This window comes from Aythya marila, assembly GCF_965140915.1.
Source record: "Aythya marila genome assembly, chromosome: 2".
Taxonomy (NCBI): Eukaryota; Metazoa; Chordata; class Aves; order Anseriformes; family Anatidae; genus Aythya; species Aythya marila.
Genome location: NC_139043.1, coordinates 37,903,350 through 37,931,249, shown reverse-complemented (window position 1 = coordinate 37,931,249; position 27,900 = coordinate 37,903,350). Strand labels below are relative to the sequence as shown.

The following is a 27,900-nucleotide window of genomic DNA, read 5'->3' as shown; positions in this document are numbered from 1 at the left end:
GTATCAAATATAAATTTGTGTATTTCAGAAATGTTTATGTTTTAGAAACTTTCTGCTTATTACTTGATACTACCTTTCAATTGCATTTTTTCATGTTATTATAGAATAAACTCTGTTTTCATTACACTCCTGGCTGTTGCTTCACTTTTTTCTCAAATGTTCATTTTATGGCCTAATAAATAATACAAACTATGCATGTTTCTTCGATATATGCAGCATGCTTGAACAGAACTATTGCCTCTATTTGAATGTAGATACCACATTCACTTACTGATGTTCCTATCAATAAAGACCTCTTACTGTAAAACATATGACACCATAATTAGAGAACTTGTCTTCTTTCTGACAGCCTGTTCACCCTCTTGCTTCACTGGGTACCTCTGGGGAAGCTTAGTTTGGGTCTCAACATTTAAAAAAGCACATTCAGAAGATTAACAAAAATGGTATAAAAAAAAGTGAAATTGGCTTCTCTTGGAGCATACACAATTTTGCTTTAGATGATTTTGCCAATACCACCAGCCCTGCTCAATAATTTTCTTTGGAGGTCTGTGAGACCATCCATTTTATCCTTCAGTATTAACCTAGAGGGTGGAATAACCTTGAGATTTAGATTGCAACCTTGAATATGAATGCAAATATTCACACTTCTCTAGTATTACAGTATTTTTTCATGAACTGAGAAATATTCCTTGTTATCTAAATGTTGTAAATACTCAACTGGTCTTGTTTTATCATGGACATGAAAAAGGGATTTCAAAAGTTGGCATAAAATATTACATAAATGCATGAGACAAAATAACTATATACACTGTCTAATGACCTGTTACGTAATGGTTTCTTCATTACCTGTGGTTTCAGATGGAAGTGATCATGCATAGTAACATTTAGCTAGTTGGTCCTAGCCCTTGTAGTCCCAGAACAAAATCTTTATATTTTTTCAGTGACATAGATTTTAGTTTGATGTGTCTGTTCTTCATTTGCATTTTTACATTTTGATGGGTTTTAGTATCTTCCCCAGAGCTTTATGTTGTTTAGAACATCATAGTACAAAAATATTTCCTATACTAGCTTTAAACATTGGAAGAATCTGCATTTGTATACATCATTAGCTTTATCCCATAAATCAGTAAATACAGAATTTAACTGGTGTTGACTAACAGAATATCTGTGCTATACCACTCTTCCTCTTTCATCTTTCTTCATCTTCTGAACAGAGTATTTATTTTGTAATGAGGTTAGGTGGGCTAAGGTTGTATTCTGCGTATCTATGATTGATGTGTAAGTTCTGCCATTGTGCTACAGATTAAAACTTAGCAACAAACCTAAAGGCTGAAGTTCCACTATAGGCTATCAGTGGAAGAATGTCTTTTGTTACCTCTACCCTAAAACCCACAGTTCAGTGTTGACTCAGTAAATCTCTAGGAATTATTATTCCAGAATTATTTTCTTGGCTTCTTATTACCTTACTGGTGTCACTAATTATTAAACACTTCAGAGTTGCTTGTTCCTCCATAGCTGTAAAATAATGTAAGTCCTTTGTTTTTTAATAAGATCAGGGATTTAAATACCTTTTCAAATACAGTACTTAAGTACATAAGAACTTTTACTTGGAGTTTCTAGTGTAGAGTCCTGCCACCATGCTCTGTTCCTTACAGTGTGTAGTCAGAGCAGTGCTTCTCTTCCAAGAGATGTTCTGATGTTTATAATTGTCTTAGCAGGTACTGTCGCTCCAAAACATATACTGTTGGAAAGAAAGAAAAGGATAAATATATATAGTTTTCCAGGAGTTCAACCTCATTCCTTACATGCAACAAACTATCTGTGTTTGAGCAGAATATAAATATAATATAAAACTCTTCTGCAGATAGTTTCAGACTCTAGAGCTTGTGGTAGAAATGCATGTTTCAAGATGGAAGGGAACAGCTGAGAATGAAGAACAAACCTTGCAGAACAAACCTGCAACCTTCATCCCTTTCATTGTTTTGCTTGTTTTTCCATACGTATTGAGCACTTTTCTCACTTCTAAGTAATACAACTGTCTAAATAAATATTTTACATTGGACCTCCACTGCACAGATACAACACATGAAATGAAGTTTCTTAAAGAAACGTTAATGTAATTACTTTTTTTCTCCCATAGGTCTTGCATTATTAACACTTTACAATATATGTACCATAACAAATTAAACTGTATCCTTAAATAAGAATATGAAATATAAAAATGTATACAAAGTAACCAGAAAGCTTTAACATTTGCATTTGTCTTTATTTTAATTGTACAACTTAAAGGTGGTATTATAATACATCATTATGCATTTAATCGTCTGGTTTGATTAAAAACAATTGCATGTCCTTACTCATAGTTTAAGTGATTCCAATTGGCTTTGAAGTCTTTCACTTCAGTGAAGCAAATGGGATGTGGTAGACTTGAATTCCAATCTTTATTGCTCGTTTCACTTTGACCAATGAGTTTTCTACAAGCCTGGGTTAGCAAGGCTTATAGATATTAGTTTACAGAGTAGTGCCATATCCTTTCTGAAATTATCCTTTTAGACTTGAAAGCTTGTTGATACTGCTCAGTGTTGCCATTATTGAAGCAGTCTCTAAAATTATGAGGCTTAATTTATTAGCCTTAATTCAAAATCTTTGAGAAGTGAATTAATGAGTGCTGTTCAGAAAGGATTTTAGATATCATTTAGCTCTCCTAAAACAGAAGCAGATTCCAATTTCAGTTTACACAGAAGTCTTTTTTCAGTTGCTTATAACTTTTCTTTTTAGTTATCCCAGCAGCCAAGGGGGGAAGCGGAGGAGATATGATCTTGCCAAATTTCTTTTGGCTGTTTTAAGTGTAATTTTGTTCAAAACGTGTTTGGAATTGCATTACAAGGTTTTTTAAAAAAGCATAGTATCTGCACTAATACAATTTAAGAAGTGTTTAAATTACTTTTTTACTGTGTAGCAGTCACTCCCAGCAGCTGGTGAAAAAAATAACCTTAAGTGTTTGTTGTTTGTTGTTGTTTTTTTTTTCTCTGTTCTTTCTACTTACAGTTTACACTGTTTTGAACCTTTTACTAACTTAGCTGACATGCCAGTATTTTGAAAGACATTGTGAGGATGTGATCCACTGTCAGAACAATGTGAATAGCTTCAGAATCTGACCTGTTTTGTGCATAGGGGAATGAGTTACTTTCGAAGCGCAGCTACCTTAGGGAGGCAGCTTGGCAGTAGTTATAATGGCCAATGATGCTACAAAATTTACAATGGCAAATGAAGAATATTATACATGATAGAAACAGGAGGGTTATTTAGATAGGCATAATATACTGTAGTTACTGAAGTATAAATGACTGTGAAAGAAAGGGCCAGATTTTTCTCAAGCTGTGTCTGCTATATACCATACGTTGTATTTAAAGGAGACAGAACTGTGGTAAACAATCATCGACAGCTCACTGCAGAAGGCTGGGATGTATAGGAGATATGGAGCGAGTGAAATGACTGCTTAGTCTTTCTGATCTACAGAATAGGGGACATGGCAGCAAGGAAGGAGGTTGTCCCACACCATTGTAGTTACTTTCTGCTGTTTTGGTCATTTGAGAGTACTGGTAGGTAGCAAAAGCTGAAAGCATCCTTGGCCCATGTCAACTAACACTGCTTTAGTCATCTTCATTGTTAGCCGGAGTACATTCACTTTTAAGTGAATTAACAATAATTAATAATCAAGGTTCAGAAGTAAAAACCCACTTTTTAGAAAATGGTCCTAGCTGAATGGTGATGATGCATTCACAAGCACAACACTTCTACTCCTGGCATGGATGGTGAGTTCACCCCTGTCTTAGGGTCATAATCTCCTGGTTCACCAAGTCCCTTCCTCAGCTACTCCTAGCAACTGAGCCTTATAATTCTTTTCTGAAACTGAAAAAGTTCTATCTAAAACAAAGTTTAAAAAAAGTCATTCTCACAACTCAGCTTTAAAGGCTGAAAACTATCTAAATTTAGCTTGCCTATATTAAGGGCAGTTTTTAAAAGTGGAGTTTGTTAGTATTTAGTATAACCTATTCTGTGACTTGGTGAGGAAAGTCTGGTGAGATCTTACCCTGGAGTCACAATAGCAGTTTCCCCCTTTCTGGTTTCATTTGATCTCCCAGGGAGAAGTAATAGTCTCCCTTGTGACAGTTGGAGAAGATGTTCACCTTAAGGACATGCCGTGAAAATAAATCAGAAACACATTTCCTTGCACATGGCCCAGCTCTTTACGTTGCAGTTACCATCCAGATTTGAGTGGTTGCAGTCTGTAAGCAAGTCCTGGGCTAGTAAGACCATCGAATGGCTTATGCTGTTCTTGAGCTTCTTTTCAGTAGAAGGTGTGGGAAATATAGATTTAATTCTTTTATTCAGACTCAGTAGATGGTTTGGGACAATTAATTTCCAATTGTTTCCCAGTAGAGCAGATTTACTTGTATATTAATGAGGCACAGGTGTTAGGCCCCTGGTGCCTGCATGCCTGGGAGGCATATTTAGGTTGTTTATCTAGTCAGCCATAGGTACTGCAAGGTACTCAAGCTTGCCTTTAACAGTTTATACAGTGAAGCTTTTTAATTTTTTGATGTTTTTTTAAATTTGCTAGCACCTGTTAAAATTTTAAAACTGATCATGTAGAAAGAAGTAGGAGTGATTTCAATAGTAAATAGCACTAAATGTTAAAGAAAGTCATCTTCTATTATGCTTAACTGCCCAGCTTGACATTAAGAAGAAAAGAAGGTTCATTTAAGCAAATATGTCATGTGAGGAACTAATACAGTCAACAGTATACTTTTCTGTTGCATATTTTTGGAATAGGTACTTCTTTGTCTACAGCTGAAACATGAATGTGCTTATATTAATATTCATTTTTCTTGTTTATTCACTGAACTGCAGTACCAACATTTTAGAGGAAATGGAATAGCCTCCATAGACATTATGAATTTCAGTAGCTGGCATAATTATAGCGATCTACATATTCATTAAATCCAAAGAAGAAATGTGTCCAAAAAGACAGCCATGCGTTTAGAAATGGTACACAACTAAATATATAGATTTTTTAGAAGTTGCTTTCCTCTGCTTTTCCAAAATTGTGTAGTGTCATATAGTCCTTAAATCAGCTAAGTTTTTTTTAATGTGTAAATGATCATTCCTTTTGTTTTTGCATGCAGTAAAGAATGGGAAGAACTATTTGTAAACAACAATTACTTGGCAACTATACGGCTGAAGGGGATTAATGGGCAGCTGAGAAGCAGCAGGTTCCGTAGTGTTTGCTGGAAGGTAAGAAGAGAAAATATTTATTTACAGTTTGTGGTTGCAATATATCAACACATTACCTGATGTGCTGGAAGATTATTGATGCAAAGAATCATGAATTTTCCAACAGATTTCATCCCAATGTTTTCCTCCTCATTTTTATAATTCATAGGATATTTGCTAATCATATTGACTTGCCTTAAAGCTGAATTGTGAGTGATATCAAAAGATTCCTTGGGAAGACTATCTTTGTGTTGGGTAGTATGTTTAAAATTGAGTGCTACACAGCCATCTCGCCTGTATATCGAAACCATGAACTGGAAATAAAAAGAAGGTTTGTCCGAGAATTTATGTTTTGTGGAACTTGGAACTCTTTTAAAATTATGATGCCTCTCTTAGCAGCTTTTTGCAGAGAAATGAGAAAATGAAGACAAATCTCTGTTGTGATCATGGAATCATAGAGGTTGGAAAAGACTTCCAAGATCGTCTGGTCCAACCATTCCCCTCTCGCCACTATCACCCATTAAACCATGTCCCTAAGCACCATGTCCAACTTTTCCTTGAACACCCCCAGGGACGGTGACTCCAGCCCCTCCCTGGGCAACCCGTCCCAATGCCTGACTAAATGACTGGATAGAGAAGGAAGCCAGGCCTTCCTATCTTAAACCGCAAACAGGTCCTTAGATCTATTGATTTTTTAATAGTTGCAGGGGATGGAAGAGAGAAAGAAAGCAAAGTAATATTGAGATGCTATATAAAGTCCAGAAGAACTTTGTTGCACTGGTGTCAGGTGTTCTATTCTTCACTAGATTTTTCCCTGGTAGACTTCCTCTATGGTAACACCGCTAATTTAAATTACCTCTCTTGGAATAACTCAAGCTTGACTTTGGCACAAAGGCCTGTGAAAAGAAAATCAAAATACACTTTGTATATGAAAGAAACAAATTTCAAAAGCTAGATGTTTGTGGCATTGAAGAAATTTAAGATAATGAAAGTATCTTTTTCAGGAGACCAGGTTAATACTTGCCACGAGCATTTTTTATTAGTCTGTTCCCTCTTATGCCTCTAGATTAAGAGGCCTTAACTCAAAAACCTGATCTAACAAAAGCATCAAGTCCCTCACTGTCTACTGATTAAATCAAGGAACAGTTTTATTCTAGCAACAAGGCTGGTTTTATTTGCACGTCCTGATATGGCTTAGGGGCTCTGTTTTAGATTGCCTGTTTAAAAATATTATCAATGTTTACATTAAGTTCTGAAATAATAAGTATTTTTAGTAATTTGAGAATGCATTTTGTTTGTCATTATTTGCTGTTTCATAACATATATGTACATAAAATCATGTTTAAACAGAAGAAAATACTCTTTTTGCCTTATTTTATTTGCAATTAAAGAGCATTTTCTAATAGATGTTTATTTCTAGCCTCATTTAAACAGAAATGTGAAAAAACTGAGATGTAGATCTTCTCAAGGACTTTTTGCATAATTAACTTTCTCTCATCATTCTAGAACATCTTTATTTTGTACATATTAAGATTTTCCTTTTCCACAGTTCTTAGGTAGAATGTATCTCTATGTGGTTAGTTTCTGCTCAGCATTCATGTTTAGTTTTAGGCATGTTGAATCAGCTGGTCAGTGTTATGTAAATAGCTCCAAGTTTTGTGTATTTATTTTAATCTCTTTGCATTTTGTTTCTGCCTTGCAAGTTTTAGCCAAATTCACTGGAGTTGTGACAGTTTGCAGAGCTTGAGTTTGTGGTTAAAATAGTATGTAATATTTTGTGTAGTACCATAGAACTGTAATTATTTTCTAGCTTCTTTTTTATTGACTGGAATGTCTTAAAGACAGGGCTGTTGTATAGATCTTTTAGTCCTTCTCCTTATGTATATAATACTTGCCATTCCTTTCTGAGATGGCTTATGCTGTTTGGTAGAGTTTAAATGTAAAGTGTATCAAATATAGATTTATATGTAAAAGTATATCAAATATAGATTTATATGTAAAAGTATATCAAATAGATTAAACTTAATGGTTTTACTTTGTTTTGTTAATAGTTATTTCTGGAGGTTCTACCGCAAGACAGAAGTCAATGGATTAAAAACACTTCAGAATTAAGAACTTCGTATAATAAAATCAAAGAAATTGTAAGTTGCTATAAACAGGATCTCTACTCTCACAGTTTGACATAGGTACTAATGCTTAATGGAAGAGGATTTGAATTTTTTCTGTTTTTACCCAGCACATTACAAACCCTCGGAAAGCAGGACAGCAAGATCTGATAATCAACAATCCACTCTCTCAGGACGAGGGGGTAAGTTGACCTTAGTTTGTTAGTTGACCTAACTTGACCTTAAGTTGAGGGGTTAAGTTACATGTTGAGATGTGCTACAAAATTGTCATCATCATCATCCTGACGTAAGTGAGTTCATGCTGAGGAAGGCAAAATGCCAGGTGCTGAAATCTAATTCCCGAATTTCCAAACTGGCTTGTGGTAATGATTGGTTCACAGGTTCTGTTGAACAGCCAGAAATGTTCATTTCCAGGTTAATATTCTGCTCATTCCATGCTTATTGCAGAGAAGGCTGTGATGACCAAGGAAGTAATCAGTGTTGGACGATAGTTCCAGTTTCACAGAATATCCTTTCTTTGACTGATATGCTTTCTTACAGCTGTGTGTTTTCATTTTATACACAGAATGTCTCTAGTCAAAGGACTGTTTAAACATTCAATACGAATGGGAATACTGTTAACAACAAATACTGAAGAACCGTTCTATGGAGTACTGCTTAGCCTAGGAAGTTTTTCTCTAGCAAAAATAAAATTGTTGTCTGTCTGTGTAGTATGCATCTTGAAGTAATACGTAAAGTACCAGGCTGCAAAATAGGCAATTCTTCCAAGGTTTTTAAATATTTTTTCTGTTTCTTTTAACTGTACAGTTTCTTTTCTATTCAAAAAGCAGACAACTGCAAAATGACAGATCCTAATTTTAAAGAAATAATGAAAATGTGGTAAAAGTATTTGGCATGACTGTCATTAAGTGCAAAGCATCCAGCTCTTGCTGAAGTTAATAGGACCTCATAGTAGCTCAGTATTTTCATAGTCATGACACTTTGATGAATGTCTAGATATAGGTGTGGGAGCTTAGTTTTAGGCAACTGTTTTTTACACTGTTTTTGTGCTTCATTTTATTATATATGAGAAAGTATTCAGTGTGTTAAGTTTTTTAGTATGTTTAAGCTTTCCTGCTTCATATTATTTTGTTAGCTTTTTATCATTTTTGAAAGTCTTTACCAAATTTTCAAAATAATTTAATACCATGAAAATAGGTTTGGTGGGTTTTTTGTTTGTTTCGTTTTGGGAGGGAAGAGTGGAGGTTGGTGGCTGTATTTAAGAGATATGCACATAGAAAGACTTTCATGGATATCTTTGATGGAATGATACTACTCATGTTTCCGTTTTGTTCACAAGGGAAAGCCCATATTTTCTTTGTATTTGGTGCAGTACTCTGCTTCATATTTAATGCAGAAAGAGAGATGTTTGAATAGCTTGCTTGTTGAAGTATGGAAGTATTGATCATAGGCTCATTTCTGGTTCTGCAGATGATATGACTGTGCATGCCATCAAACCATTCTTGCATCCAGTTGTACAGAAAGCTGTGTCAGACACAAAAGATTTAAAGTGTTCCTGCTGTAGTCTGTAATTGTACACAGTGACATAATCTTTTTTCCACTTTTGATGTCTTTAGGAGATGGAAGATAAAGGTTAATGTATAAGGGGTTTAATCTATAAAATAAAGCCACAGGCCAAGTCAAGCATAAGGATGAAGAGCAAAATGCTTTTTAACCTCTGCAGAAAAAGTTTTAGCCTTTAGTGTCCTGGGTTTTGCTTCCTTTCTAGCCATGAAATTGTTTCCTTCATACTTGACTTTGAGTGACTGTTGGGGTGGGGGGAATGGGGCAGAGTTTCAAAAAATGATCTAGCTGCATGAAAATAGCTACAAGTAAGTTAAAAAAAAAAAAATAATAAGTTTATATAAGACATTGTCAAGGGTATAAATACTTTTTTGGTTTTCCTTCCTTTTTCCTTTCCTTCCTTCTGATACCTAACATTGATATACTTTCCATTTTATTTTTGTGGAGCCTAAAACACCAAGGCAATCAATTGTTTACAGGAAAGCAAGAAATTCTGGAAGTGTTGTAGCCACTCTCTTTGTAAAGTATTTAATTCAGTAAAACTAACCTAAATTAAAAGACTGATATAGATTTGTTCCTACTGTATTTTGATCAGCATGCTACCATTCCTTTACAATAAAGAGTAAGTTTTACTTTACAATACTTTACAACATTTGCTGACTTCTTCCAGGTTAACTTTTACGAAATATGGCTAAGCAAAGCATGGAAACCAAAGAAAGCAAATGGCAACGATCTTAAGCACAGATATAGAAAAAGCTAACCCTGCTTCAAACTGTTATTTATTTTCTTTTATGTTGACAATGAGCTTTAAATACTCTTTTTGTCTGTATAAAAGCCTTTTTAGAATGCCCAGTCTTGCTCTGCACTGTGTATTTGTACAGTTAAAATGATGTCATTTTCATGATACTTATTCAATAATCATACATTTCTTATTTGATTTTGCCTCCACTAAGGCAAACTAACTTGCTTGCAAACAATTTCTTAGTATGGAAATTATGGCAACTTCTAATTGGAGTCCGTACACTTACAGGAGAAATGTCATACTGTACTGTGATCTAGACTTTTTTAGTTGAGTTGGTTTTTCACTTTACTAAATATTCTTTATAGACCCCTTCATTTGCACACAAGCAGCCATCCACTGAATGCATGCAGTAAGCATAGAACTAAGATCCAGGAACTTAATTTTTTTGTATCTCTGATCTAAACTGACATTCTTCAGGCTAATCAGCAGCATTCTTTTTCACCCATAAAATGTTGGTGTGTCTATCCAGGAATGGTAAGGATTAATTAGCTAATATTTGTACAGTACTTTGCTGATGCAGCGTATAAGCCTTGCATATTAGAATTCTGTGTTACATACAATTATTTTTCCTTATTTCAGAGTCTTTGGAATAAATTTTTCCAGGATAAAGAGCTTCGAGCAATGATTGAACAAGATGTGACAAGAACGTATGTAGATCTTTAAAGAAATTTTTATATATAAATTTAGATTCTGCATTTTTATGTGATATACGTTATATAGCAGTTTCTTGAGTTAGGTTAGTGTAAATGTCAGTACTGTTGAACATGAATGTGAAAAAACATACATTAAATGTATAAAAATACAGCTTTCTTGGAGTGTAGAGTGAGAAAATTGAGTTAAACATTAAACCCAGGAGATTTATTGGTATCGCTGAAGAAAAGCTCTTCTAAATTAAGATATTAGGAAATGTATTACCATATGAAATTTAAAACAGTTTTCCATATAAAGCAAAGAGCAGGTAAGAAAAACTGAAAGGTCTTTTACCTAAATTATGATCATAATAAAGCATTGAACAGATGAATTTCTGTAATTCTTAACAGTTATTCAATCAATTTAAAAATATATATATGTAATTAGTAAGGGAAATGTCATTCATCTAGAGAAGTTAAGCATTTCTATCTTTATTTATCAGTTTTCTAGTGTTACTTGTCACATATGCCTTTTAAAATTTGTCCTAATATTACTGTGACTGTCTTTTCATCTTCCTGGCCCTTAGGTCATTCCTGTTTAGAAACTTGTTTCAGATAGAACACTCAGGTCCTGAAAGCATTTCTTTTTAGAGTTGAAGCATTGACTGCTGTGTAAATCTAGTTAAATGAAGTTAAATTTCACATGGTAGCAAAACATTACTTTATTGCAAATATTTTTTCTTGCAACTTGAAAAAAAGTGGTGATTGTCATAGATTTTTACAAATCCCAATCTTACCCATTTTCATTTACAGAAACAAAGTCATGCAGACAATATAATTGCTCTCTGGTTTTGCAGTATTTTATATGTCCATCCCTAGACCCATTCTTGAATGTGTTTTTGCCATAAGATGTATAATTAAAATCAGAGTATATTTTCATGTGCATTCTCACAGATGGTATTTTTTGTTTGTTAAAGAGAACAGTTCAGGATGTTCTAAGATTAAAATATATATGTATCTAAACTATAACTGGAGAATGAAAAGTTGTAAAGAGGTTAAGTTTGATGTAAGTCTGTTATTTAAAAAAGACATATACAAAGTCCAGACTTCCTCTCTGGCAAATGGCAGCATGAGTGATGTTCAGTAATGTCAGTAATAGAGACTAAAGAATTAAAATTTTAATTAAAAAAAAAAAAAGGAAAAAAGAAAAATGTACTTGAAATAACAGTAGAAAACATCATCAGTATCAAAATAAGTCAAACAGTGGAGAAGCAAAATTATCAGCATGAATTTATTTCACAGACTATATAAATGTATATGTATACACTATATATATATTTTATATTCATATACTAATCGTAAAATCATAATCATATTGTATGCAGTGTGTATGCATATATATGTGTTTGTAAACTAGCAGTAGTGTAAGAAGCAATAAGTTCTACATTCATGGCTTTGTAATATACGTAACTTGTATTTAACACTGTTTTTTCATTTCTATTCTTTGAGTAAATTCCTGAAGTTACAATATAGAGATTTGTCAATAACTTACAGTGCTGTTTATTAAAATTTAAAATGCTTGAGTATTATATTCAATTATCATCATCATCTTCTAGCTTGTTTCTTATTTAAAGAATATTTTTTCATTCTTTGTCACCAAGTTCAGCACTCCATCATCCAACATCTTTAAACAGTGCTCAACAGTGTGATGCTAACTGCACACAGCATATCAAACCAGAATCCCATCCAGCAAAGCAGTAAAGAATTCGTAATGTTTTTATTAAAATTCACTGAAGTCTAGTGATAATAGACTGGAAATGTGGGTAGAAATACTCTTTTTAAATTGGCGTTGTTTAAATGTTTTTTTCTAGTGCGAAGTGTCCCTTTCCGTGGCAGGAAGGTTGGAACTAAACAATCTTTAAGGTCCCTTCTCACCCAAACCATTCTGTGATTCTATAAAATGTCAAAATTCTGTTAACTAAGGGGAACTGTGAGGAAGTTTGTTCATGTGTATCTGTTCAGTTTGTGAATTGTTACCTCATCCAATATTAGATTTTACAATATAAATGCTCACAACTGGGGTAATCATCCTTTAGAATCTGTATACCTGAAGAATCCTAGGACACAATCTTTTCCTAAAGTAAATGTCTAGTATAGATCAGATCAGTCACATGGCAGAGAAGTATGGGGATTTTTTCAATAATTATAAAAGGATTCTAGCTCACCTTTACCTAAATAAACTTCAGTCACCTGAAATTATGTGCTAATAATCCAATCCATTAAATATATAATCCAATCCATAAATATATATTTTGGCTGTTGCATAATAAAAACTTCCAATATTTACAAGCAAAGCAGGAAAGGATTTTGTTACATTAATCCTAACTCATTAGTGATCAACATTTCTAATTAATGACCTGCCTCATTTTTTACTAGCTGATAGTTGAGAGGTTCAGAACAGATTTTCCTTCCAATTTTTAGAAACATATTCTTTTGAGATGGAAACAAATGCCATCTCTCTTTCTGTCAAATAAGAAGCTTCTCAAAAATTAGGGTAGGAAGGTGGGGGTAAGGGAGGCTTATTATAATGAAAGTAAAAGCTTGCCTTTAAATACAGATAGCAGTACCAACCAAGTTGTGTTTATAATACTGCATTCTATTATTCTACTAAGAAAGGAGCTTGTGTGTGAACTAACACCATATAACTCATAATAGTCTTAAGAATGCAATGATTAATTACTGTCATTCAAAAGTTGTACCAGAGAACAATGCTGATTTGTTTCGTGATGATTAAAAAGGTAAAGAATAAAGAAGAATTTAAAAGATGTATTTGCTGAAATGGAAGTCAGCGGATCCATGGATGCAAAAACATCTAGCTACCAGTCAAATCAAAATACAAGTTTACTTGCTGGCACCACCTCTTACATTTAGCATTGTAAATAACCAGAATTGGCTCTCTCAGTAAAAATACTCTCTCAGTATTTTAAGAAAACAGAACAGTTTAGGGGTCATTTGCAGCAGTCTAAGCAGGTTATTTTTTACTTTTGTAGAAATGTTTTTATATATGTCTACCTAGTTTCTGCTTTGGGATTAACAATCACAATTTAGGATAATGGAAAGAGTATGAAGATGAATAGTGGTGGGTGTTGCGTTTTCACACTCTCCATTTCCCAGTAACAAAACCAAACCAAAATAAAAATAGTGGAGAAGGCATTTAGCAGCTAAATCCTTCCTGATATGTTAGATATAGGAAGAAACAATCATCCACCAGGTAAGAATTCAATAGACAAAATCTAGTTTCCATGTAAGAGGAGTGAACTGCTGAAAGAGCTACCTTTATACACCATCTCATTCCTTTTCAAGAAAAAGTGAGCAACAGTGTTTGTCTTTATTCTTTACCAAATCTTTGCAATCTCAAGAGCATCCTCTTCCACTTTTTTTCTGGTTTAGTAGCTTTCCCCATACTTGCTGCTAAAGCACAACCCAGCTGAGTAACAGTGTTGCGGAATGGCAGAAGATGGAATCTGTTAATGAAAAAGAAGATGGTAGCTCTACAGCTGTTGTTGAGAGCCTCTTTTCTGTTTGCCACCAAATTTGTTTTAGAAAGTATTTGTACATCCTTTTATTTAGTTGCCAGCCCAAGTTTCTTCTTTGCTACTTGTGTAGGGGCCCTTAAGTGGACGAAACAAGTGTTTTAAAAAAAGATAACTAACTGAAGCTGATCTTCACTTTCAGAAAGTAAGGCCTTGAATGCACCTTTGCTTAATTGAAGCCGTTATGGTAAAATTTCCATTTCCTTATGCAGCCTTTCTCAAAGATGTAATTAAATGTAATATTCTAATATTCATGAACAGTATTCTTGTCTTGCCTGATTTGAGGATACTGTATGTCTTACAGTGTTTTAGTTATAAAATGACATTCTCCATAAAAATCCGTCCTGAACTGATAGTTCCCTCATGATCTCTTGTATTTACACTTACTATAATTAATACTTAAGCCAGCTTATTCATGAGTTCGTTATTATCCTCTCTGTCACAATCTCTGGTATTACTAGATCCTCACAGATATCTTTGTGTATTTTTGAGTTTTCTTTGTTAGTCTTCTCCTCCTAAACTTCATAGGGCAGGCCTGAATAACAGTCCTTCAGAAATAATCTCTTCAAACCCCTAAATTATGTCGATTGCCATCTGCTGTAATGCACCTTTTTGGTCTCAGCTGTGTCCTTCCTCTACAGTAATTTGATTAGTACAAGTGCATACAAGTATCCAAATGTTGGTCTACCATTACCCCCATCAGGTGCCAGGAAAATGCTGTACTCTTCATCCCAATGCCTTTCTCGGTACTTCCACGTTATTGTGTTCAAGCCATAGTGTCTTCTCTCTCTGCCATGAGTCTTGCATCAGATCTTTTATCCAAGCATTTCAATACACCTTTCTAGTTGCTTCTGTGCTTACTTGTTATTACCACTGTGAGATGAACATATTACTTTTAATACAGTTTTATCAGATGTAATTTGTTGCAATTTCTTATATCATTCCTCCATGACAGGCTTTACAACAGCCTCAATATAACTGGTCTAAAGTTTAGCATTGTATCTCATGCTCTGGAAACAGACAAGATAAAATCTGCTTGAAGAAAACTTAGCTGCAATCCTTACAACTTCATTTTAAAATTGACAATGCTATAACCTTTATATCAGCAGTCTGCCCTGAAGCCTACCGTTACTGTCATGTTAAGAATTCTTCTTTTCCTTATTGAACTTTACCTTTTCCTTTCCTTTTGGTATTATACCTTTCTAGTTATATCATTTTTTGGATTTGTTATTGCTCCACATAGTTAGAAGGGGCTTGGGTTGATTGCTTTATCAAATATTTTTGCCATCTAGTTACTTCTTCAGTAAACATGAAAACACTGTGGTTTGTGCACTTAATCATTAAAATACATTCTGCATAACCAGTTTCTTTCCTACTTCCAGCAGTCAAGGAGCAGGATATGCTGGTATATACCAGTGAGAGTAGCTTCAGAAAAGATAGAGATTCTAAATAGCTGCATTTTCCTGGATAACAGGATTTTCCCAGAAGCTTTTTCCCCTTCTTATCACACTAATACAATTTAATACTATTTCATTTAAAGAATATTTACCCTGCCAAAGTATCCAACTATTTCATAATTTGAAGGTTTGCTTGAGACAGCTGCTAAAGACAGTGAAATATTTAATAATGTTGCATGACAAAAAAATGCCAGTAAGATACATTGCAGCTTGCTTAGAGATGAAGAAAACTAGGATGCCAGTTTTCATGATGATTGTGAGATAGTTTTAAAATCTTGTCATTAATATGCTAATCATTTTTCAAATATTTATGAAGCATTGAAACCTTTTCTGTATGCTTCTTCTGGCATAGTTTTCTTTCTTCTATTTTATTCCAGTTTAGAACTGGAAATTTTATAAATTTCTTTACCATATTGTAGCTCTTGTACTCTTCCTTTACGTAACTTTTATCTTGAGAAGAAGAAAGAGCAAGACAAACTGAAATTGCAGGACAGATTGATATCCAATTACAGTTGGATTGGCTGCTTGTTACAAGTTGACAATTAAAGCAACCTGCCATTTCATTTCATTCTTGCAGCTTTCTAGCTTTCTTAATGTTGAAAGGGATTTCATATTCAAATATAACTAGTGATATCATCATGTAACAGAATGATGTTAAAGAACATTGTTCAGAAATTTGGTTGCAAGAAAATAAAACAAGTCCGTACAAGTATTCTTATTCCAGCAGCATGCACAATTCACAAAGAGATAGGAAAGCAGACAAGAGAGGTTCTGTCTTACCTAAAAATGTTTATAGAAGAACAGCAGCTGAGATTTTGTGAGCTATAACGTTTTCTTTCATTGTATTTCTTCACTTTCAGTTTTCCTGAAATGCAGTATTTCCAGCAAGAGAATGTGAGGAAAATTCTTACAGATGTTCTGTTCTGCTATGCCAGAGAAAATGAGCAGTTGCTTTATAAACAGGTAATGAAAATATAGTACAGGTGGCATTCATCGACTCAACATTTTCTATATGGTTTGACAATAATGTAGTTCTGTTGTATCTGAAGTTGTATCATAATGCTATAGTAATCAAAGAGTTGCTTGTCATCTGTGTAGTGAGAAAAGTAAGCTCACTGAATAACATACGCTTTTTCCTCATAGTACAGTCCCTCAGATTGTTGTTTTTTTAAAAGTTTCTAAGTTGTCTAAATTTGAATTCTTTTATAAAAAACATATTTTTGTTCGATGTTGGTGAAACAGAAAAAGAACAGGAACAGGAGGCTTTCTGTGCTTTGGTATAAAAAAAAAAAAAAAAAAAAGGTAAGTATCAGGATTAAAAATGGTACTGAATAAACAAAAATCACAAGTAGTGATTTCTGAAATGTTAGCAAAATTTACTATTTTGGTTTTTTGTTTCATATAATACTTCATATTCTTCCTCAAGGTGCTAAAGCCATGCTATGTATTAGCAAATAGATTCTTTATCTAGTCGTGTAGCAAAGAAATGCAATGCTGCTGACAAATGCCTGTTGACTGATGGACAAGGGTGCTAGCAAATACCACTTTTGCAGTATCGCCAGAAAGAGTGCCTGCTTACACCTTCTTTGTTTAAATGGTACGGGTAGCCTTTAAAGCTGCACTAACAATATACATCCATATGGGATGAGGGCTAAATTAATGTAACATTTCTTCTGAAGGTTTTGAAGTGAATATAAGCACAATATTAAATTAATGTAGCAAGACTGATACACAGATTTATAGACATTTGTATTTGTTTGCCCAGACTATTAACTGTATCAAGATCAGTGACTGACAAACTGAGGGACATGGACAAAAGGTAAACTGTAGAGCAGCAAACTTTAGGTAGGACAAAAATACAAAGCTTCAGTAAATGTGAAGAGTTTTATAACACACTGTATGCTCCCAGGCATGGTATGTGACCACCCTGCCCCTAAGCCAGTAAATTAGTTGCGATACATGAAAAGACCAATCAACATTGGTCTTTTCCAATTTCCAAGAAACAGGAACTAAACAGATTAAATCAAAAATCAAATATATAGTTATCAAACATATCAAATCTCCATCAGCTGGTTACTTTTCATGTTTGACAGACTGTCTTGCATGATAGCAAGAAAGAATGAGAATTGTGAGCTTCTGCAGTATTCAACCTCCCCTTTCTAGTGAATATAGGCCAACATTCTGATGATGGGAAAATGGAAGAACACATTCCAGCTAATTTAGACTATCAGTTATTGAATAAGAAGTATTATTTTACTCTTTGATATGACTTAAAAGGACTTAATTACCCTCTGCTCATATTTAAAATCCTCTTGATTCCTTACCAAGAAATAATACCTTTCTACATAAGGATGGAATATTTAGCCAGATCAAATTTTAAAAAAAGAAAGCCCTGAGTTTCATCACAAGCTGTTAAAGCTATTATTTTCTACTAGGTGACACCCCGTTTAACATAGACCATATTGTTAATAGTTATGGGATTTTATTGAATTAATGAGACTGTTATCATGTAGTAGAATGTCTTGCTGAGTTAATTGAAACTGCAGAGATTATATAAATGGTATTAATGAACTTTGACTGCCTGATGTCTCAGCTTTAATAAAGACTGCTTGGTGGGCTAAATGAACATAGGCAGATAAAAGAACAGGTTCAATTTTGCGAGCCTACAGGCTGTTGACAAAGAAAACTTATTTACCTCTGTTTTCAACTGGTGTTGGTTGCATCAGTAGTGCAGTAATTTCAGGAAGGGGTTGCCACAGGACTACAAGGAGAGGTAAAGTGTATAAAAGGAAATAAATTTGGATCATGAAAAACTGTTGATTTAATATCTCTGAAGTGTTTCAGTATATCATCCAAGTGTTGTGGTGCCCTTCCAAGTCCACAAAATAGCAAATGGTTATGATTTTACTCCCTTCTAATGGACACATGTCATTTTTATTAGAAGCTTTTCGTTTCTCATACCTCATTTTAAAAGGCCTTTTTTAAAAAAATGATGATCCTGTTAGCTTATTAGTAACAATTCTGTTTTTTTTGTCCCCATGTTCTTCTCTCTTTAGATACAATTTATTTTATGACCATCAGTATCCTTCTCAGAATTAGCTAATAGGAAGCAGTTTGTGGTGGTGACAGGATACTTTTTTTTTTTCTCTATTATCAAATACCTATGTTGTAGTCAGTCTTCCTGTCCTACCATTTTTTTTGGTTGTTTTTACCATTGACTTCCCACTAAAGCAATGTATAGCATATTTTCATGAAGATAATAAAGGTTACTATTGATTCATCAGGAATGGATCATTTCTGAGATGCTCTCTCCAAAGTGACCTGAATACAAAGCTCAAATTCTGAAGTTTATCTTCATATTCAGTATCCATCGTGGGATTCATCCTGTTGTTCTGTATGGGAATTCCTCTCTCACATTTTTATGACCACATGCAAGAATTAAATTTGCTGTCGTAATTGTGACACTTGGCCAGTAAATGAAAACTTGCACTTACATCTGTTAACATCTGTACAGGACCTGATGTTTCTCTTCCAAATATTTGGAAAAAAGTTCTAGTTCCTTGGCAATTTGCATCCTTATAAATAAAGAGGGCTGCAATTTGCAATATTTCATTCAAGCTATTATGTAGCATCAGTATATATTCTTAGAAGAATCAATGTTTGCTTAATATGCATATATGCATGAAATTTGTCTTTGTAGTAGGTTTTGTGTTTTTTTGACCAGCATGGAGTAACATTTTATTTGATGGGGAAAGACATTTCCGTCCCTAGTCAGATGGAATAGAATGTTGTGAGGCTGTATTATAGAGATTTTAAAGACAGAATCCTCAGTGGGATCATTGAATTTTTAAATAGCAGCTGTAAATAAAAAATGTAAAGAGAATAGTATATTGTACTTAAGAATATGTAAAAATTACTATTAGCATTCTTCTATAAGATTGGTGCCAAAAATTCTGGTCCTAGTTACATTGAAAAGAAATAGTGACAATTAAGCTAAATTGCTAGGCTAACCATTGTTCACTCATGATTTGATTGACCTTAAAGAAGTCAATATAATTTTGAAATGCATTGATTCACTTTGCATTGTACAAATGCTGTATTTCTGGTTTTCTTTCTAAACCATAGACTGTATTATGAAATCAATATTTTGTTGTAGCTGGGAAGTGTCATAAAATTATCTGAGCTCTGTCAACTTATTTATTAACACTAAAGAGTTTTAGTAAACTGCAGCATTGAAAAAATGTGTATGCATATTACATTGGTGGCTTTTCTTGCCAAACTAAAAATCTCTAAACAGTTGAAGTACTCTTGTAACTGAAAGATCAGAGGTATCTTTTTGAAATTCTGATATTTCATCATCTGTTTGTTTTGTTTTTGTTGTATGTGGGCAGCCGCATTACAATTCTACTTTATTATATAGTTGATACATTATTATGTTGGAAGAATGTATGATGTGCTTTTATCTTTTATGACTAATTCTTATTTTATGTCCTCTTTCTTTTTCTTCAACTTACGTGTTTACAACTTAGCTGGTAGTTTTATTAGTTAGGTTTTTGGCATTTCCATTTCTCTTATTTCATGTTAGTATATCAGGGCGAATAAAAGATTAGATGTGGAGCTGTTAATTATCTGAGGTCTGATAGTATATATGGAAGCACAGCATTTGTTATCTACAGTTTATTTAAATATTTTTGGTATTTTTACTTATCTTCTAATTGTGGACCTATCTCCCAGTCATTCCTATTTCTTTCTTTCCTGGTACAGCTGTAAGACTTTCAGAAATCTGAGGCTGTCAACTTGCAATCTAAATTATATTGTTGCGTTTGAGAATTTCGGATCAGCTCCTGAAATCAAGTGGCTACATGAGAACCTAGGGTTTAACTTTTTTTTTTTTTTTTTTCCATCTTTTGAAGTAGTCCCTAAAGGTTCAGAAATCAGAAGGGAAAGAAAAGCTCCACTCTTTAGTATGTTTGCTGTCTTTAGCTATGCCCAGTCAACAGAATTTGGTATTGCTGCAACCCTACAGTTGAGGCTATATCCGCAGTTGCCTCAGTTCTGAAGAAATTAAAATTGGATTTCCTAGATTTTGGTTGAGAGAACACAGAGATAGTTCCACCACCATTCATTTTCCTCCATGTTGCCAAGTATTGGAATTTCCTTTTATAAGCAAATGAGATTCATGCATCATAGATAGATAGTGATAGATAATGACCTAGAGAGGGCTTTCTTATCTATCTGAGTCCTCTCTCTGCTCTGATCTACATCTGATATTTCTGATAAAACTTTAAGTGTATTTTGTTGTTTTTATTTGTTTGTTTGTTTCATTTCTGATAATGGATTTGCCTGTATCAAGCTGGTAACTCTTACATACTGAACACTCCTGAAATGCTGCATGTAATATCACAGTTCTACTTTGACCTATCTGAGAGTATCCCAAGAATTTTAATAATATGCTGCCTAATTGAGATCTTAATAGCGTCCAGAGATCCTACTCCAACACAAAGGTCAGAGAATCCAAGCAGGGAACAAAATAAATGTGAGATCTGCTAAGCATGTGGTGGAACAGGCACTGTACCATTCTTTGGGGGGCCAATGTCTGTAGTTCCCTCTCCTTGGAGCGATCTGTGCATCCAAAGGCAGCCAGACAGGTCTCCATGCTTCATCCTACACCTTTTCCATCACTAAAGGGCTCCCCTCGCTTTTTTTTTTTTATGTCTGACCCCCACCCCAATCTTATGTAGTTCCCACCTGCCTTCCGTGTCCCCCACTGGGAACCCAGCTCCACTGCTTTATCCAAATTTCCCAGATCCTCCTTTTTCCTGGTCTAAGCTGAGGGAAGGGGCTGAATCTCTCCTGTAGCTGAGGTTTCATTCTGCAGACAATTGTTTTACCTGCCAGCATGTTGCTGCTTGCTAACAACTGGGCTGTTTGTTTGCTGAAGCGGTTGCTTCTGCTCCCATTAACACATTGGAAATCCCCAGATGAACCAATTTGAGTCAAGACTCCTCTGGTGAGCATTGATGGGTTGCCCAGCCATGCTTCTAACCCTGTCCCAAGTCCTGAACTATCCACCACTTTTTTCCACTCTGATTCCTGCATGGCTTTATATTTTGACTATGTCTGGATATAGATTGTATTTGTAAGTAAAAGTCTGAAATGGAACAGTTCCAGGTCTCCTACACACTGTGTTAATAATGTACTTTTTAAAATATTGACCTAATGACTTTTTTTAATTTAAAAAAAAAAAAAAAAAAAGAAAGGTGAAAAGGCCCTTTTATTTCTCATGTGGAACTTTAATATTCTAATTTCCCAAATAGCTGCCCAAGTCTCCTCTAAAGGCTACTGTTATGGTAGTTTTGGAACATTATAAAATTAAAAAATAATAATAATTTTAAATTTTGTAATTTGTCCTTATTGCAGATCTGTGTGTACTGTGGATCATGATTGTAATTAACATAAATAAAATTTATATTTATGAATATAGATCTTAGAGTAAACTGCCAGGTGCACGGTTGCTTACCATTGCCAATCTGTTGCCTGTTGTGTTAGAAGAAGGGAGAATAACTTGCTTCCCCCATAATGTAGCAGAATAAACACTTGGATTTAATCAGAATTTAAAATAAAAGACTGATTATGAAACCATTCTGTTAAGAATATAAATGTTCACACTTTTAGTTAGTTTGCACCCAGTATTGCGGGCTGCCTGATGCTGTGCTTTATGAACTATTATATGAATGAAATATCTTACAGTACTTTTGCTTCTTTTTATGTTTAGGGTATGCATGAACTCTTAGCTCCCATTGTTTTTATTCTGCATTGTGACCACCAAGCTTTTTCACATGCCAGTGAAGCTGCACAACCAAGGCAAGCATAACGTTTTATTTATATAATATTAAAAATTTGCTTCTTTAGAAAAAATACATAGAGTTTTCTGGATTAGAACTTGTAAATATGTTCTTTAATTATTTGTTTATAATTAATAAATTAACTTGAGAAAATGTTGCATCGTCTTGCTTTTATGGGAATGTCCTTATTTTGTCTTCCCTACTACAACATGCGAAGGGAGGTTTTAGTGTAGACATTGGCCAATTCACAGCTATTACATATAGAAAAAAGGGAACACAGCAAACCTAAATGAAAACTTTAATGTTCACCTCATTTTTTGTTATTGCCAAGAATGCTTTAGTTTTTGTTATTGCAGAGAGGAAGCGGAGTAGAAAAACATAGTCTTAGAATGGACACATTAACAACTTTCTTTCCTTGTATCTTAAAATAATCAATGTAGATGCGTTGTTGACTGATATTTCCTTTATTACCTTGCAATGTTGTAGCTGCAATACCTGACTATGTTTTGTCTTGGTAGTAACATTAATTTTAGGTATTGATTCTCCATTTCAGCCAAGCTGTGCGTGCACGTGTTTATACACGTGTATAAAATACTATATCACGTATGATTGTGAACTGAATTCAGATGCTTTTTTCTTGCCTTATATGTAAAGCTTTTCAAAATAAATAAATAAACTAGTTGCCTGTTCAAATCATTTGTGATATTTAATCAATTTCTTTTAATTTGTCTTTTTTGTCATTGCTTGTGGAGTCTAGCAGTGAATAAAGGCCAATTTAATTATATGTGCTATGTATCATAACCTCTTTAGCACCCCTCAATGTGATTGTCCAAAGGCAGTATTAGCATAAGGATGGAATTTATTTACAAGTGTGTGTTTTTATTCAGTGTACGTCTTCAGATATCCTGAAATTACCTAGAAGATGCCCTTCAGTGCAAAGGAACTCAAAATAAGCATGTGTTACATGCAGCATTCTGTTCCAGTGCCACTGAAAAAGTAGAGCCAAAGAACAAAGTAGATGGAAAAGAGGTGCTGTCACTGATTAATTGCTGTTAAAGTACAATAAAAATACAGGCTATTAAAACAAAATAAATTAATGTTTTGATACTGCATATTTGACCAGTAACCATTTTTTGTTGTTTTGGACAAACAGTGATAGATTGTGCAGCAATCAATTATTGTAGATCAAGCATATTCAAATAATACATTGTGACATTCAGTAATTTGTTATTTGGAGTAATTAGATGGTTACTTCATTGTAGTGCAGACAAGGCAGCTAATTTGTTTTTGATCTTTATAAAAAGGAAAGACTTCATTTGTTCAATGGAGTTGCTCTTTTTAATTAAAAAGGATAGTTTTCTCATTTGCACTTTATATGAAAGTTGGCTTATAAATACATAATAGTACATGCAGAGCACTGACCAAAAACAAACATTCACATTTGGATTGTTCTCTGTTGATTTTTTCAGTGAGGAAATGAAAGTCCTTTTGAATCCTGAATATCTGGAACATGATGCCTAGTAAGTTTTAACAACTTCCTTTACATTTAATTTACTCTTATTTGCAATACATTATTTAACACCAAGTTTCTGGCTTTTCCCCTTTCAGTGCAATGTTCACACGTCTTATGAAGACTGCAGAACATTGGTTTTCAACTTTTGAACATGACAGTCAGAAGGTAAATATTACTCTAAAATGTATTTATTCTATTCTTAAACAAATGTGTTTTTTAATGTGACTGAAGTAATTTGAAGATGATAACGTTTGTTCTCTTAAACAATTTGGTTAATTGTTTAACCAAAGTTAAACAATTAAAAGTTAATTTAAAATTAACTTAATTTTAACTTGGTTTTAATCAAGTTAAAATTAAGTTATTTAGAGGTTTTTCAGAATTAGGTCATAAGCACTTGTGGAAAGTCAGTTGGCAGATCCTGTCTGTGGAAAGATCACTTTGATATCGAATGCCACACACAGGAAAATTATTCTCCTGTTTATGAGAGATACTCATGTATAGCAGTTAAAAGATTGCTTGTCATAGACACATGTAAGTGCCCCAAACTTGCGCTAATGGCATGTTAAATAAATACATTGAGATAGTGTTTAACATTGAGGCTTGAATTGGTTTAAATCGTTTTCAATATGAACAATTTGACGTGAAACCAAAATTTTGTTCATAGGTTGCCCATCATAGGTCAGGGTTCATCTGTGACTTTGTCCCGATGCCACCTCTTTTTTGTTGATGATGATCCTTTTTTTCCCCCCTCTTTTCTTCTTGGCCTGAGGATATTCTGAAGGAATGTCTGTGCCCCTTAAATCAGCAGTGTAGCTATACAGATGCCATTGTATTTAGCATTTTGTTTCACAGTATGGAAAAGCCTTTTCTGTGTTTAGTTTTACAGAACCTTTTTTTGTACTATTTTTTTTTCTTGCCCTCTCTGAACTCTTTGCAAGGAATATCTAGTCTTTGCCTGTAACCATTTTTCACGCATGGCAGATTTAACAGTTCCCTCTGTCTGTTTTACCTCATTCTAATGTTCAAGATTTTTTTTTTTCTACTTTCTTCCTGTCTCTTTCCCTTTTTGTGTTTTTCTTTAATTCTGAAAAATTATTTTCGTGATGGGCTGTACGTAGAAGGGTCTAGTAAAACAGCCATGTTACTGTTGTCCAAGACTTTCAATGTATACACTAAAAGAGTTGGTCTCCAGACTAAGTTCCAACTTGATTTATTTCAGCATTTTTCACAGACCATAGGGCAAGTAGAGTCAAAAATAAATTAATAAGAATTTGGTCATTTTTGGATGCCCACGCATGTGCACCAAAACATATACTTGCAAACTGTAATTAGGGAGTGCTAATTTTAGAGATGATTTTGCCTGTCTGTTGAAAAAAATGTTGTTCATCCAAGTCTCACATAAAAGCTTCTATTTTATTTAAATGTTTAAATGTATCTGTGTATATATTTTATAGATACGGAGTGTTGGCCAGAGCTATCTACAGTTATAAATTACTATTTAGATTTGAATTTTACATAGTTTTCAGTAACTACAGATAAAGTGTAAGAGATACAAATTTTATGAACTTATTACATAGTCACTTTTATTCTAACAACAAAGCTGCAAGATGTTTCTCTTGAGTGTAACTTTTCAGAATTCAGTGTATTCAAGCATATTTGTTCCAATTTCTGTGACAGAGGTGGTGAAGTCTGAGGCTGATTTTTATTCCAGGAAATAACTAGGTCGACTTACAGATTTACAGTGCTTGGGTAGAAGGTGAAAGTTTACATTACCCTTTCTAGTCCTTTCACAGCATAAAAAATTAACTATGCACAGTACATGGATTAATATCTGGTTGTTTGTTCTTGTTCTTTGCAAACATGTATAATCTTTAATAATCCTTTCTTGTGCGTGTGCCTTTTACAATCATGACTTTGAGGGTTGGCTACATAATAAAGTCTGAGTCTTCACAAATGAAGCAATGAAAGCATGCGCTCTGAGATACATGTTACATTTTATAGCCTCTAACAGTTGGTTCCATTACTCCCAATTGCCATTAGAGGAGCTGCTCCAGCTACGGCATTCCCTAGTGGTTAATGAGAGAAATCTGTCCACATTTATACTTGTGCTATGTCCTAGCCTCTCTTTACTGCTGTAGCATTTGTTTCCTAAATGCATGAATATATAAGTTGTATTAGTATCAAATACCAGCCATTCCAATTCATGTTGTGTTCAGTAATGTTGTGTGGCAGGATTTGGTGATTTTGTTACTAATACTTGATCTAAAATATTCAGCTCTGTTCCACTGGTAATAAATATTTAAATTGTTCTTACAGGTGAAACTGGTGCTCTCCTTCAAATAGTATAACAAATCTCTGAGCTGTGCTTCTTTTCCTTACTGCGAACCACATCCCTTCGGGGTCTATCATTTATATTTCATGGTAACAGTGGATGGCTAAGCCCATACACTCATGAAATGTTTGCCAAGACTAAGAAGCTCACAAAAAGAAAACAGGTGTTTCGTCCCATGTGGCAAGTCAATATGTAGTGAGGATAGGCATGGGCACAGTATCATGTTGTCCACTTAGCTTCTGTGCTTTAGGCAGAGACACTGTGAATCATTTCTAGGTAAACATTTTGACAGCTTAATTCTATTAGTTCATTTGACCATCTTTGTGTTTGGGCTGTTCCTTTCATACCAGTTTGATGATATTATTTGGAGCAATTTCAACTGATTAAATGTATCGTCATTTTCTCAACCAAATTGCTTGAGAAGAGACAGCAGACATATCATATGCTCTCTAGTTATTCACCAAACTTCTTCATGGTGTGCACCAAATCATGAGGCATGTGTTGGTCTTCATAATCAGAATCCTTTCACACTTAAACCAGTGTGTAAGACTGTCTTTTAATTTTGTAAAGATGACTATAAACCTACAGACAACTAATGGTGTAAAGACTAGTCTGGGTGACTACCGAGTCTTGTCATGTTACAAGCTCATACAGGTTGAAAGATTCTAATGTTGAGATTTCTATATAAGGTCTTATGCCTATAATCAAGAAAATTTTAAAAATACAGTTCTCTTGAGTCATCAGACTTATGCATGGTCAAGCTGAAGTTAAACTCAACTAGAATAAACCTGAATAATGTACACATTGCAGATGTGTGCCAACTGACAGAGCATGCACAGACTGTGAATTCATACAGTAACAGGTTTTTATGATTAGTTTCAAAGATAAATGGGTGTGTTTCTGCAAAAGGTTGCTGTAGACTGGCATTTAACATTAAGGCAATGTTATAACTTAGGAGTGCTTTTCTTGTAGAAGATTAGACATACTTAGTGGATTCCTTTCTTTTTTCTCCACATTCTGGCATGTGACCAAGAAAACACTGAAATGGGTATGAAATAATAATAACAAATAGTCATACAATAGAGAAGCAGAAAAGAATTCAGTAACTTGTTTCTAATGTATTACTTCAAATAATGAACATAGAGGGCATTTAAGTGTGGAATAAGGAAATTTTTCTGCCCCTACCTACTTCCCATGGGCTCTCAAATTGTCTGTGGACCTTTACTCACCTCCCATGCTGGCTAATTTCTTGTAGGTGTGTTATTGGAAAGATGACATAAGCTGTCCATCCTAGAATCAGAATGGTTCGGGTTGGAAAGGACCTTAAAGACCACCTAGTTCCAATCTCCTGGCATGGGCAGGGACACCTCTCACCAGACCAGGTTGCCCAAAGCCCCATCCAGCCTGGCCTTGAACACCTCCTAGAATGGGGCATCCACAGCTTCTCTGGGCAACCAATCCTTTTTTTTTTTTTTTTTTTTTTTTGGTCCCTAAAAGGGGCCAAAACTGAACACAGAACTCAAGGTTTGGCCTCCCCAGAGCTGAGTACAGGGGGACAATCACTTCCCTAGCCCTGCTGGCCACACAGTTTCTTATGCAAGCCAGGATGCTGTTGGCCTTCTTGGCCACCTGATCACACTGCTGGCTCATATTCAGCCAACTATCAACCAGTACTCCCAGGTCCTTCTCTGCCAGGCAGCTTTCTAACCACTCATCTCCCAGCCTGTAGCACTGCTTGGAAAACAAAACAAAAACACTTTCTT

The 27,900-nt window shown here is 34.4% G+C and overlaps 1 protein-coding gene across 5 annotated transcripts in view; it reads left to right on the top strand.

Moving 5' to 3' along the window:
- Positions 1 to 27,900, top strand: part of TBC1D5 (TBC1 domain family member 5) — a 318,698-nt gene that overhangs the window by 166,000 nt on the left and 124,798 nt on the right. For all 5 annotated transcript variants that reach the window (XM_082754395.1, XM_082754394.1, XM_082754396.1 and 2 more), the window contains 8 exons: positions 5,190 to 5,298; positions 7,329 to 7,418; positions 7,514 to 7,585; positions 10,348 to 10,415; positions 16,308 to 16,410; positions 22,223 to 22,311; positions 23,762 to 23,812; positions 23,901 to 23,970. In XM_082754395.1, coding sequence (XP_082610521.1) covers positions 5,190 to 5,298; positions 7,329 to 7,418; positions 7,514 to 7,585; positions 10,348 to 10,415; positions 16,308 to 16,410; positions 22,223 to 22,311; positions 23,762 to 23,812; positions 23,901 to 23,970 — 652 coding nt within the window. The remainder of the gene's footprint in view (positions 1 to 5,189; positions 5,299 to 7,328; positions 7,419 to 7,513; positions 7,586 to 10,347; positions 10,416 to 16,307; positions 16,411 to 22,222; positions 22,312 to 23,761; positions 23,813 to 23,900; positions 23,971 to 27,900) is intronic.